Genomic DNA, 14,420 nt, shown 5'->3' on the forward strand with positions numbered 1-14,420 from the left:
AAAACAGTTTGACACCTTGTGAAATTACATGTGCATAGTTAAACAACTCTGGTAGAAATAAGTTTGTGACAAGCTGCCTTTGCAATTACTTGGAAAAATCCTGTCAGAAAGTATTCTGAGTTGTTTCTGGTTTGGATTCCTGATTTAATGAAATTTTGCCAATTTCTTTGTTAGTAGCTAATGAAGAAAAAGATGAGAGATCTGCCTCTTTTCCTTCTTAGTGAAAAATACATGAAGCAAGTTGTCGTAGTTTCTTGGTAGTAAAGAGAAAAAGCATTATGAACACAAACCAGATAGCAGACATCTCGGTATGATTTTATTTCCTGAAGTTTGAATTTCCCACTGTCTTTGAAAAATCAATATATCTTCTGTATTTCAGTTGACGTACCACGTAACAGAATTGTAGTAGTGGCTAAACATAGGCTAAAAAACTTACTTCTTTTATTTTTATTTTTTAATAGAATCAGATCAGTGACTTAAGTATTGTATCAAGTTCTGGAATACAACAAAATGCAAATGCCCCAAAGCTGGAAAGCACAGAGACTTCAGAACAAGCAACTTCATTACAAATGCAAGATCAGGTATGTTTCATCCAAAATTAAGGTACTTGTCTTCATCAGTGCTTTGTTTTGGTACCAGAACTCCCCCCTCTCCCCCCTTGAAGAATGCCCCTAGTGTTGCCTGCTAAAATTACCAGGCTTCAGCTTGAAAGGAAATAAATGTATTTGATGGTTTAAGTTCAGTTTAAATTGTAAGAGATGCGAGTGGATGTAAAAACACATTTGTACTTGTCTAAGATCACTTGGTCTTTGTTTTGGCTTTATCTAAGCTAGTGGATTTGAAGTTTTTTTTTTTTTTTTTTTTTCCTTTTTAGGAGCCTAAATTTTGTGTTCTAAGTCATCATTTAAAAGTATGAGGCTATGTCCATGCTATAGTGAATATTCAAGATTGTTTATATGGGCTAACTTAGATTCTTCTAAGTCATTCCACAGTGGTATAGAGCCTTGTGCAGAGTGACTTACAGTGAAGAAGCAAGAGAAAATAAGCTTTGCTGCCTCTGCAGACTGAATATGGCATCAGTTAACTGTATATTGTGTTCCAGTCTCTCACAAATTCAAGCTCTGCCCTCTCATGTCTGAGAGACTTAAGTGTGTCTGTGCTGCCTTCAAAGGTATAGCTACAGTCTTGCTAACTTACATTAGCAGTGAATTGCTAGACTAGATATGGAAAGCACTTAAAGCACGGCAGCACGGAATTCTTTTTGGCATTACTGGTTGTGTGTTTTCCTAGCTTCTGGCATAGCTCTTTAGTTAGCTTGTAGTTGGGGGTGTGTGTGATTTTTTTGTTTAGGTGGGTGAGTGTTTTGAGGGGGTTTTTTTGATTGTTTGTTTAAAGAATTTTGACAGTGTATTTCTTGCTCTTCAGTAAGGAATAACTTTCTAAAATTTCCCAGTGATGATATGATAATTCTAGTGTGTTGTAGATCTGCTTCAGATAGTGTTGGATATAATATGCTCAATCAGGATATATCCAAATATCTATAAATTCTAAAGCCTTGCGTTATTCCTGTAATTAAAAACTAAACCACAGTAAAAATGCTAGAGAAAACATTCATGTGTATTACAGCTTCTGCTTCACTTGCATGTTGTCTTTGAAACAAAATATTTAGTAGTATGAGTGGAGTGGTTGGAATAGAGGCAGGGATGGTTCAATAACTGGCACTATTTTCCTAGTAAGCACCTATACCTAAGGAATTTGTAGCTTTATACATGACTCTTTTATAAAGATTCAGCTTGTTGCTGTAATTAGATTCCATGCAACTCATGAGTAATCTGTGCATGCTAACACTGCCACCCAGTGGAGACAAAAATCAGCACCGTTTCACTTTTCTAAAACGCGTGCACACGTGCACACACACACCCTTCCTCAAAGTCCTTGCCGTAGATTAACTGTTGTGTTTTTGCAAGTAATAAAGCACAATATCTGAAAATTAAAATGCCCCATGGAAATTTATACCACCTTGCACTAGGTATTTCTAAGCAAATACTTCCTTTCTAGGAGTAGAAAATATGATAATATTTGCAGAGATACTGGGGAAAAAAGTAACGTTAGAGTAACACACTGATCAGTGAATTAAAACCAATAGTGTACATATGATAGATAATATGAACTATGATTTTCTGAAACCCCCTTCAAAATGTAGCACGCACATTAGTTAACTAACTTCATATTTCATGGTGAAATATAAGAAATTTGGGAATAAAAACAAACATCTGTAGGTCCTGTGACAATCTGAAGTTTGTTTTGTATTTTGACAGTTCAAAAAGCAAATTGATTGTATCATGAAATGCTTTTGAGCTAGTGATCAGAAAAGCTGAGTGGTTTCTAGAATGCTGAAATTAAACTTTGTAATGCCAACTCTGACTAATTCATCCCTTTTAATATATCTGAAATGATTTGTGGAGAAATCTTATCTGCAGCCATCTGCTCCAGTCAAGTAGAGTGATCATGCTGCCTTGTTGCTCTGCTGAGAAGGGTCTCCATACTCCAGGGAGTTGTTAATATGTTTGAAATATATCTCAGCCAGAGATGGGACAGGGAAAGATGTCTTTATGTTTAAGGATAGGAATTAACTTAAAACATTTGTTTTGAGGTTATATGTGCATGTAAGAGACTAGTCTGACTTGCATCAGAATATAGTAGAGATTCTTGTTCACTCCTTGAAAACTGTAGTATGTTACTAAAGAAAAGCTACAAGTTTATCATATTGAGATGAAAAACTTGGTTTGAAATGAGATGGAACAGTCATGTTTCTCTTAACATAATCTTTATAGATGAAAGACAGGTCTCCAGAACAGTAAGATCAGTAGAGAAAACTATAATAAAATTTACAAACTACAGAATGTCTTACCTACAAAATGAACTTGTCTGATGATGATCTTGCTAATGAATTTTAGCAGTGGCAGTACAAGTTAGTAACCTGGGCAGAAGTTAGTAAGTTTAGTTTGTGGGGTTTTTGTTGACTTTTTTGTTGTTTGTTTGGGGTTTTTTTTGGCTATTTATATGCTTCCTATGCTACCTGTACTGCCATACTTTTGCTGCTGTTACCCGTGTTACTGAAATCAGAGCTAGCGTGGCGATGGCATGGTACAAGAGCTGTCATTGTAAACTTGCATCTTTGTGTAGACAGACCATCCGAACACACTGCAGTTATGCTGCAGGCCACTTTGCTGAACAGAATGTTGTATTTTAGTCCAGCTGCTTTACATAATTTCTGGTCCTGTGCAACCTAAAAAAGCAGCAAAAATCTGTGGGTGTTAGTGGCTGTTTCTTTTCTCTTCAGCAAAATACATTTTAATTTCTTTCAGCTAAAATATCTGCTCTTTAAGAGACTGGCTTGGATTAAGGTTTGAGTTTCTTAGGATAAAACTGGCTAGGTGTGTTAAGGGATTTACTAGGATACTTAATATACTGCTGAAGAAAGGCAGTATATTTTTTTTCCTCCAAAATGGTATGCAGGAGCCTGCAATTCATTAGCTGTGTTAATTTTAATGCATCTAATAATTAATAATTACTTAACAGATCTCAAACATACAAATTACTGTTTTCAAAAATGTGCAGCATTGTCTCAACAGCTGAAATTCTAGGAGACCTGAGCAATCCTACTTTTTTTTTTCCTTTGATCTGCTCTTGGATGATGCTTTTATTTTTCTTTTAACTAAGAACAAGTAGTTTGTCATTGTTTGTTTTCTTTATTGTTTCTCACCTAAACTATATTGAGGATTTCTACTGTTTCTCCTACACAGCAAAGAATCTTGATTTCTGCAGACTCTTCTAAAATGATGAAAGGGGCATTTTTCTATTCTTTGTTTAATGAATTTCTATTTTGATAAAGGAGTAGACTGTTTTCTACAAAACAGCTAATTCTGGAGAACAAAACCAAAGGTGTACTAAAAATCTTACTTGACCACTCTTCTCTCTTGCTAACACTGTATTGTTTTTTAACCTTGAGATAGCAGTAAAGACAGTAAAACAAAATAATTAAGAATATGAACTCCTTTATCAGATTTTTCCAACAATTTTGATGCTGTAGACTGATGTGTATTTTGGGAGAGACTCAAGGGCAGGGAGAACTGGATGCATACACACATGCACACACGCATACCCTTCCTTGAAGTATATATATTCGGTTTTATACTGATTATTTTACTTTTTGAAATATCTAATGCATTGTGAATGAAAAAGATAGGTTTTTTCCCATCTAGGCATGTATGGCTAGATCAACTGTGTAAGTGTATACTGTCAGGTTTTTCTCCTCTCCCTTGCTTCTTTTAGGCCACGTGATCGTTCCTAACCCTTCAATTCTGTGTGGATTTTGTTTGATGCTACTGAGAGTTTGAGGGGTGGGAGAGAAGGGTTCTCTCTCTCTTTCCCCTGCTGCCCCCAGAGTGCCTCGTGTGGTTAGGGATGGTCAGTGGCAGATGTCATCTTACAGCATTTATGGCCTTCCACCTTCTTTACTACCAAACACCACCATGTCCACAGAACATGTACAGAGTTCACAGCGCTCTTTCCCTCCCTTCTCCATCGTGGCTGCATCCAGCCCTCAACATACTGACGTACTCCACTGGTATTGCTCTAGGTTCCTTTAGGTCTTACCTTATGCTTGGGGGATGTGAGGGGAGGAATTATTAAATACCTTTCTCTCTTCCCCCCCCAAATGAGGTGGTATACGCAAATGGATGGGATGTAAATATTTATTGCAGTGACACTTTGTTGGACCACCATCTTTATTACAGCTTTTACAGATAGAGTTGGGGGAGTTTGGAATATAAAAATAATGCACATTAATGGAAATGTGTAATTTTGAAAAAAGGGAGAGTCAAGTGACAACTAATGACTCACCTTCCTCAAGGTTAGTCTGAAGCTGTGATTCTGAAACACAGATGCCTTACATACCTCAAATATCTCTATTGGAGATATGTCTTATATTTATGATGCAGTTTGTCTTTGCACTTTAACTGAGTCACCGATATTAGTCAAATGACTAACCTGGCACTGCAAATTACAATATTGAAGCTGTTGAATAGCTTGTTGAGTAACTTGCTTTTAAGTACTGGTGTTTGACTTTCTCCATGACTGTTTTGTATATACAAATACTTTTAACGCGTTGTGGAGAAAATGGGGTTTTTTTTGGCTGAATAGATGCCACTAATGTGAGTACAGAGTTTAGTGACAAAAACAACTTTACTTCAGCTGAACATTTTGTTACATTTTCAGGAAAAAAAATAGCTATGCTTGCCAAGTGAAGTTCAGAAGCTTTCCTCCATATCTAAGGCTTTTTGAAACTACCCTTCGTGAAACATCTGAATTTGCCTACCTGCACTCCAGAACTGAATGTCAGTGCATCATTTGGAATGTGCTGTGCTGTGATTCATGGGCTGCCTTGAGTTAATTAGCTGTGTCACAGTTCAACAATATTTATTTTCTAAATCTTCATGAGATTTTTTGTGTAATTAGTCCATGTAGACAGGCTGTTTCTTGTAAATGAAATAAACTTAAAACTGTAATAAATATAAATAAACTGTAAACAGGAGATGCTTGATAGGCAAACTGCATTCTAAACAGTTCAATGATGCATTTTTTTTTTGTTTGTTTTGTTTTTTTGGTGTAGTTTGGTTTGAAAGCTGTAAAAGGCTGTGTGGGAGGCACAGAGATACAGGATATTGCTGTACTGACCCTGTAAACTCCTCTTTCCCTTCCTTTTAGCCATTTCAGTTGAGGCAAAAGCATCTGACTTTGGAAGAGTTGTTTGGAACTTCTGTACCAAAGGAACAAGCAGCAGTTCCGTATCCCAGCCCAGAGCGGATGGAGAAGTCGCAGTCTGAGAGAGAGCAGGGCAGTTTGCTCTTGCCTTTTTCCTTTGACCAGTCAACAGTAATACACCAACCATTAGGGAAATCAGAAAGTCCTGGGGTTAAAAACAGTACCAATGCTCTGAATCAGCAGGAATGTTTAACACCTATGCTAATACCTCCAGCTTCAGTTTCCCAGCCTGATGTAAAAAACGTTTCAAGCTATTCAGTTCGTTTAAGCCCTGTTCTTAATTCTGCCTCGACAATGGAAGCTGCCCCTGCTCAGATGCTTCCTGGCCTAAAACAAAACAACGGCATAATGCAAGTTATGCAGCAAGCTGCCAAGCAGATATCCCCACTAGCAAATCAGCTGCCATCTGAAGTCAACCACGCTCCACAAAACCTAATGGCTGGCCAAAGCCAGTTTATGCCACCCTTGACATCAACAAATACAGGAACTGTCACAAATACATCCCATACAAGTGTTGATCTTCTCCAGAAACTCAGGTTGACCCCACAGCATGACCAAATGCAACAGCAGTCTGTCACTAAGACTTCCTTAACACCAAACACCTCTGCCTTGGTTGGCCAACTTGCAACACCAGAAAGTTTCAGAGAGTCGCATGGTAAACCATCAACCTTGAACAGCAAGATAATCTCTCCACTTCAGGTATTCCATGGGTTTTTGTATGTTGATATATCTTTAAAATGTTTTCAAGCTACATATACATAAAAGCCCACAGTGACAGACTTGCCTGTAGAGGAAGGGTTTTTCAAGGTGCTGCTGTTAATGGATGAGTATATCAAAAGGAAATACCAGTGTTAACATCATAAAAATGCTTAAAGACTGATCTGAGAAGTGACTGAAGATTGCGAAGTGATCAGTGTTACAAAGAGTTAGTATTGTCCAATCTGGTTGGTATTTGAAAGTGTCACTTACCACTTTCCTGTTTTCAGTTACCTTGCTTTGGATATTTCATACTGCTTCAGTATTGACCCCTTTTGTTGGGCTTATGTGGGAGCTACATTGAGATATTGTTGGTTCTTTAGTAAAAATGGACTATAAACTGATTTCTTGTGTAGTTAGCCACCTTGGTTTGTTTTATTCTGGCCTCATTTTCAAAGCACCTTTTAAAATCCGTTTCTTTGGGGAGAATCTATTCTCTATTCTTTAATATAAGCCAAAGCAATAAACTTGTTATGAGAAACTAGTTGAAAATATCAGTGCTGCCCTGTAAGGTTACTGTGTGTGGTTCTGTGTTGTGAATTTCTGTCAGCTGGGGCTGCTCTGCTAAGTTGTTGGCTCCCTCAGTGGTAAATGCACCAACGGGTTTAGGCTGCTGCATATCAATTTTATTTTTATATAAAAACATATTAAAATAAAATCTATATCCAGCAGTCTAAATCCGCTGGTGCATTGTTATCATTAGTTTGTCATTGTTATGATTTCATAAAAACTATTTGATTTCTGTCACTGAGAGCAGTTAATTCCTTGTGAATTTTTTTTTCACTGCAGTTCAGGTAAACTAAATACTGTCCGTGGTGAAGTTTATCACTTAAAAAGTCTGACCTTGCTGCCAAGAGGTATGCTGAAGGGCTATATTAAGCCTTTCCAAGAATGCCAGAGGAATTTATTGAAGTACCTGCTCTACGTGCCGTTTGTTTCCTACTACTACATAATCCTAAAATTACAGTATCATCTTAAAATCTACTAAAGATATATCAGATGGATGCAATTTGAAATGATATTAAAATACATATAAAATTTTAGGAAAACAAGAATATTTAATTTCAGCAGAAGTGAGTACAGAAAGAAAACAGTGAATTTACTTTCAGCTTACCAAATTTATTACAAGAAACTAAAATCTTCCTTTTGTAGCACTTACGTTATTTCTGTTTCAGCTATAATAATCTCCTTCAGAATTGTTTTATTATGGTTTTGTGGGTTTGCTGTACTCCTGGAAGCATAAAACAATTCAAATCTTTCTTCCTTTTCCACCTTCCAATGGATTACATCAATTTTACAAAATCAAACTACATGGAAAAAATCTGATAATTTGCATTTTTGTGCTTTCTTAAAAACAGATACTACTGAAAATTGAGTTATGCATGCTAACTTGTGAATTATGTTTTCTTTTTAACTTAGACTGTACAACAAAACAAGGATTCAGAAGCGTTTTCACAACCCAAGACTTTGTCTAAAGCAGGTCAAGTAAGTAAATGAATGTCTTGGCAAATTTGGTGTGGGGAGGGTGTTGGGAGGTAGGAAGGAGTATTTTTTGTTTGTTTGTTTTGTTTCAAAACTGCAATAATCATTTGATATCTCAGCCATATTGTTACTTCTGATCACACTTAAAATGCTATTATGATGTAGAAACAAGCTGTATTGGGGGGGGGGGGAGTTCTATAGATAACTGTATCTATAGATAACTATGAGTGAGTAGATGTTTTTTGTGTTGTACAGTACCACTTACTATTGTTAATTACACAGAAATAACAATACATTTGTGGATCTTCAACCTTGCATTGAGTTAGTACCACTTAAACTACGTTTTTATCTGCTAAATAAGCAGGAATAATGCTATGATACTGTAGTAAGGTCTAATAGTCTTTAGCCCAACTAGTACCTTAAACACCCCAGAGGCATAAAATGCAATGTCTGACTTGCTATCTCTTTCTGTTTTTCTGACCTACCTTATTTTATGAAAATATAACAAGTGAATAATACAAAGGCTAGAGCAAGAAAGGAAAAAAGAATAGCATTTGCTACTTCAAAAATTTATAGCAGCTAATTCTAGTAATTTGAATAAGATTTAACATATTTACAACTTCCCATGAACAACAGCTCAAAATAGGATGACTGTAAAATTTGATTGCTGTTTAAAATAATTGATCATAGTGAAGTCTTGAAATGTTTTAATTTTCTCTTATGTACTTTTTCCTGGATGCCATCTGTACTTTAGTTTTAGTCTCCCTTTACCTGCCCCCTACTTCTTAAAAAAATGTTAAATACTACCTCATTCTTGCCCATCTTGCACTGTACCAAAGCAATTTGAGTGGCTTGTTCAGATCTAATTTTAAAGGGAGTAAAAAAGACCCTGTTTAAAGTAAAATGCTATTCTGTCTGCTAGCCTGCTCTAAAGTTAAACCACCTCTTCATGAGCCAGTTTGTAAATAAATCAGTAGAATCTGGGGGCTTTGGGGGTTTTTGGGGAGGGGGGAATTTTGGGAAATATGTGCATGTTGTGTAAAAAAACCAGCATTTATTGGTTTAAACATGTTGTTATCTTCAACTGAAATCCCACAGTGTGAGTCTTCAGTTTTGACTAGAATTAATTCAATTTCCTAGTTCTACTGTTGTTGGTGTTACTGAGTATGTGCTTACTTCAGATGATTTTGGAGGGTTGTTTTTTCTTAAGATTTTTAATATTCTGAAGGAGACTTTTACAGCTGGTATATCAAACATATTCACGTACCGCAGTATTTACTCTTGCTTTCTTTTGAGTGAGCTTGCTTTTGGGTGTTTTTCTTTCTTCTTTTTTCTTTTTTTTTTCTTTTTTCCTCTGCCCCCCTCCATGGTGGTCATTGTGGAATGAACAAGATGTAGCATTATCATACTGAATAATTACAGTTTTCTGGAGATTACCTAGAGTTGCTCAAAGCTGAAACCTTTTTCACTTCCATTTTATGCCAATATAGTGTTCTGTATTTTTGGGCTTTATGCTTAAAAGGAAAGCTATTAATGGCAGTGTGTGGCTTTCTGTAAAGAAATAGGCACAGACCTGTGTAATAAGGCAGAAAGATTGTCTTCAGAATATTCCTTCAAACAAAAAGGAAAAACTTACTAATACAGATGTTTCACAGTACCCCAATACATTGCAGTTCATCAGTCATTTTAAATATCTTTGAAGGACTGAGATTTTCATTCAAATTTAAAATGTGTGGAACTTTTTGGGGGGAGAGGTAGGATTGGAGAACTGTCTTTTTTTTTTTAAATAAAATAAAAATCCAGAACTCCTTTTTCTTTAAGCTGTTAAGGAAATATTCTTTTCCTGAAGAATTTTTTAAAACAATCACAGGCTTATTTGCTTACCCTTCTGTGAAAAGCTGATCTCTTATTCTATGTGGTATTTATCACATTCTGGATGGGTGCAATGACACAGGGAGGAGTGAGTCTGCATATGAAAATACTGTATATTCTCACCTTCAGTTCTTAAAATGTTAGTAATAATAAACCTTTATGTCTTCATTATGTGCAATTTTTTTTTATCTGTATGATTTACTATAAAACTGGCTGCCATGGTTTTGTTTGGTTATTTCTTGTTTTGTTTTTTCTCTTCTCTTTTAAATGCTCATTTTTCCAGCCTTTTACCTGCGTTCATTTGCACTGGACACAGCGCTTACTAGTCTTTTGTTTTTTACAGGTTGCACCTCCCCAGTTTGTTACAACCACGACTACAGTAACTCCTTCAATCCTCTTGTCTCCTAGTGTTTTCCAGCAGTCGGCTACAAAAACTGCTGAAGTGGAGAATAAAGCCAATTCTTCTTCTCCTTTAACACTTGGAACAACTGAAATTCAGACTATACCTCCTACTGTTCTCAGTAAATCTCAGCTTCAAGAAGCACTGATACATCTAATAAAGGTCCTGTCTTTACAGAGCTCAGTATCTGAGGGTTGGGGTTCCAAGTACAGCAGCCAGTACTGCACAATGCGGTATCATTATAACTCCTTTTGATTTGAAACAGTACAGAAGTTGATCCTTTCTTCTGGAAGGGTAGATTATTCCATGCTGTCTACGTAGAATAGCACAGCTTACTCCTATTTTAAGTCTTTTGGTTATGAGATGGATGACTTGGAAGGACAGAACTCCACATCAGATGTCCTCTCACATCCATATAAATTTGTGGACATCTGAGGAAAAAGCTACATTAGTAGAAGGCCGTGATATTGGGTGGCATGTGGGGAGAAGTGTTGTTTTTTTTTTTTCTTTCGTAACTGTATCTGCTTCCTAAGTTGAAAGTACCTGATGTTTTCAAATGGTCTTTAACTGAAGCATTTGTGTTTGAAATGGAAACTACAAGTATTCGAATGGCTAAAAAGTTCAGCTGAATTAGATTCACAACTTTGGAAGTATCTGTATGATCATTTTGACCTCTGATGTCATGATGAAGTTGTTATGAACAGCAAACAACTTTGTGTTAACACAGGATTTTGAGCAGCTAGGTAGCTAGTTTCCTTGCCCTAATGAGATATTAGGAACTGTATTAGAAATCCTTATGCATAGCTTAAATAGAATTAAATTCTATCTTTTTATTTGCCCGTGCGCGTGTGTGTATATATATATATATATATAAAAAAAAAAAAAGACTGTGTGTGTATATACATATATATACAACATATATATATACATATATATATATAAAAAAAGTACTAATATTTCTGGTATTCTTTTCCTGCAGAATGATTCTCGTTTTCTCAGCACTATTCATGAAGTCTATTTGCAAGTCCTAACCAAGAATTCAGACAACAAGCTATAATTGAAGATAAATCTACATGGAATACGTCCACTTTAGAAACAATTATGCCTCATATATAAAACTAATATTTTTTTAAAAGAATATTTAGTTTTCAACGTCTTGAATTTGAATCTATTAGGAAAGACTATTCCTTAAATACTTATGAAAGTAATGTTCTCAGAAGTGATCTAGGTTTTCACTGTGATCATCACCAGCAAACCTTTGTTTTTATTGGGAAGGGGAGTTAAGTTGCATATGAGCTCTCATTAGCATTAAGTGGAAGTGCAAATGTTTGCTCTGGCTTTCATTCCAAGCTGTCTTTTGCTTTCCAAGAGCTACAGAATCAATACTATTTAAACCGGCAAATATGTAATACAGTACACTACACCGCACCAGAAGAACAAAATTCAGTTGTGTGAATCTAGGCCCAGTTTTAAGGACTTACCGAAAGTAGGAGAGGGTAATGCCTTGTGATTAAGTTGGAAGGTATGGGGAAGGGAGATTGGGAAATTAGGCCTTTGGAGCTAGATCTTTAATGCAGGGATTGAAAACATGATTTGCTCAATATGTGATCAGTAAACAGTCTTTAGCTAATGTATATGAATTTCTTTTAAATATTCCTTTAACCATACTTGTTTCTGCAATTCTGACATTAAATAGGTATCTGAGTGAGTGAGGCCATTTTCTCTAAAAAGGCAGAATTTGAAATATGCAAAATCCTCAGAGTGACTGTATCATCTTTAAGCAGCAGCATAATTCTGTTGGATGTTGAAGGTTTATTTTATAGTTGGAAGACGACTCAAAGCCCATGTTGTTGTTCAGTGATGTTCAATATAATAATTGAAATATTTTGTTTTCCTTTAGCTTAAGGATGGACCAGTATTATGGTGGGGTTTTATTCCTCAGTTGTATTCAAACTGCAGTGGTGAAAACTGTGCAGATGGGGAACAAATGTATGCTCTTCTGTTGCCTTCTCCTCAAATTGTTTCTTCATACTTCGTAGTGTGAATTTTATCTATTTAAAATGCTACAGTTTCTTATATGTGATTTAGTAATTCACTATTCACTAATGTAGGAATTTAACCTACTTTACTGCTTGAAATCAAAACATGTCTAATGATACTCTCCTGTGCTGCTGTGTTGGTCTATGCACTTCTGTGGCATGCAAAGGGAGTTAGTAATATATTACTGGAGGTCTCAACTTTTTCCAGCAATATAGTTTTAAAGAAAGCTTTTTCCAGATGCAGTTTTGGTTTGTTGAGTGAAAAGATAATTTGTAGTAAGTTATGATGCACTGCTACCCACCCCCAGCACTATTGAAATATGAAGAAAAAAAACTTGTTTGGATCCTGACAAAAAATATTTATATATTTCCTAAGGATTAGTTAATGTTGACATAGTCAAGGTGCACAGCCACTTCTTGGGAAACTAGTAATTAAGCTTTAATTGTGACTTGTTCACAATCAATATGTTTTAGATGTATCAAATATTTGGTTTATGTATTTGATCTTAGTTTTTTATAGCTTTTTCTGAGGAAAATGTATTTTGTTTAGCACTACCTGTCTTCTGTAAAGCTTTTCTCAGCCCTTGAGTTCAATGTTTCCAATTAAAATATATAGTATTTTGTTAGAAAAAATGTGCAAAATTCAAGGGAAGATGCTAATGTTACGCATATTTACCAAGAAACATATTGGCTTTAATTGTGGCATTTAATTTCAGCAATATATGCAGTGTGAGTCTTCTTAAGGAAGTTAGGTGCTTCCTACATAAATTCCAGTGATATAATGCTGTGTATATACATAAACAATGAGATTCAAATTAGGTCTAAGGTCTAAACTTTTTTGTGTGAAAATTTGGTAAGGAAAAGAGGACAAACAAGTGAGCAGCTCCTGCGAAGGGGAAAACAAATTGATAGTCCAAACCAAATAGAGTTGCTTTCTTTTCCTCTGAATTTAGCAGAGACTAAGTCCATAACTTCTTGCTTTTTATGAACAGTTTCCAGTTTCTTCAAAGGAATTTGAAAGATTTGATACAACTTTCTAAGAGTAGAAATATTGGAAGCTGATAACAAATATTTGTGCTGTTTGCTAAGTAGTCTCATCCTTAATGTCATATCCAAAGATCTATAGAAATGACGAGAAGGGGTTGTAGTCTGAGTTCCGAACTCATATGCAGTTGGTGGAAAGAATACTGTTTAAAGTAGCAATGCTACTATGAGAGTTTGACTCTAGTCTGAATACCTTGTATTTGTTTCCAACTGTTCAGGGACCTCCATGAACAGTTGGCAGATCCCTACTTTGCTTTGTTTTTGTAGTGTACTAGTTTGAACTTTTCTCAGCTTTCAAAATTAATTGAAATAGATGCAAAGTGAAATAATAGTTACTAGGCAGGCATTCTTACTACAGACCAACCCATTCATCTTGAAAGCCTACACATTTAGTCTGACCTGTATATGTGTAGCCAAAAGACACTGGAAGGAACAAAGGTGTCCTGTAATAATATGCTGCAGAGTTAGTCTGCTGTATATGACAAGTGCCAGGGTAGTGGATTTAACAGATGAACCCCTTTAATGAAAAATTCCATTGTAAAACCCAAGCTCAACTGCAGTGTAAAACTTGAGCTTAAATGTGGAATGTGTTACTGACAACTATTTTTCTGATCACTTTAACTTTTAGTATAAATCTAAAATTATCAGCTTGTTTCAGTGCTTGATTTGTTAGCTGCATGTAGTGGTCACTAATGCATAGCGAGTTACCATGGATTGTCACAGCAACTACTTGTGACTATTTTTAAGTGATTTTTATTTTGGTAAAACTACTGGCTTAATGGGATTTTAACAATTAGTTCTGAGAATGGAAAGATTAGTTTGGACTGTATTCCCAAAATTAATTACATTATCTAGGCATGTGTTTTGTGGCCAGCGTTAAGTCACTTTAAAAAAAAAAAAAAAAAAAACAGCAAAAGTAAAAGTTCAGACTTGATCAAAGACAATTTGAAACCTACTGAAGCTGCTGAATTGTTCAGGAAGATCAAGATATTCAGTTTTGT

General features: G+C 35.6%; 1 protein-coding gene and 1 long non-coding RNA gene across 2 annotated transcripts in view; one reads left to right on the forward strand and one right to left on the reverse strand.

The window, feature by feature from the left end:
• Nucleotides 1-12,502, forward strand: part of DCP1A (decapping mRNA 1A) — a 35,005-nt gene extending 22,503 nt beyond the window's left edge. The window contains exons 6-10 of the mRNA XM_062585858.1: nucleotides 462-581; nucleotides 5,770-6,525; nucleotides 8,002-8,067; nucleotides 10,280-10,498; nucleotides 11,316-12,502. Coding sequence (XP_062441842.1) covers nucleotides 462-581; nucleotides 5,770-6,525; nucleotides 8,002-8,067; nucleotides 10,280-10,498; nucleotides 11,316-11,393 — 1,239 coding nt within the window. The 3' untranslated portion in view covers nucleotides 11,394-12,502. The remainder of the gene's footprint in view (nucleotides 1-461; nucleotides 582-5,769; nucleotides 6,526-8,001; nucleotides 8,068-10,279; nucleotides 10,499-11,315) is intronic.
• LOC134145869 (uncharacterized) overlaps nucleotides 1-14,420 on the reverse strand; it is a 38,498-nt gene that overhangs the window by 14,984 nt on the left and 9,094 nt on the right. The gene's annotated exons all lie outside the window — the stretch shown is intronic.

Source organism: Rhea pennata, chromosome 12 (assembly GCF_028389875.1).
Source record: "Rhea pennata isolate bPtePen1 chromosome 12, bPtePen1.pri, whole genome shotgun sequence".
Taxonomy (NCBI): Eukaryota; Metazoa; Chordata; class Aves; order Rheiformes; family Rheidae; genus Rhea; species Rhea pennata.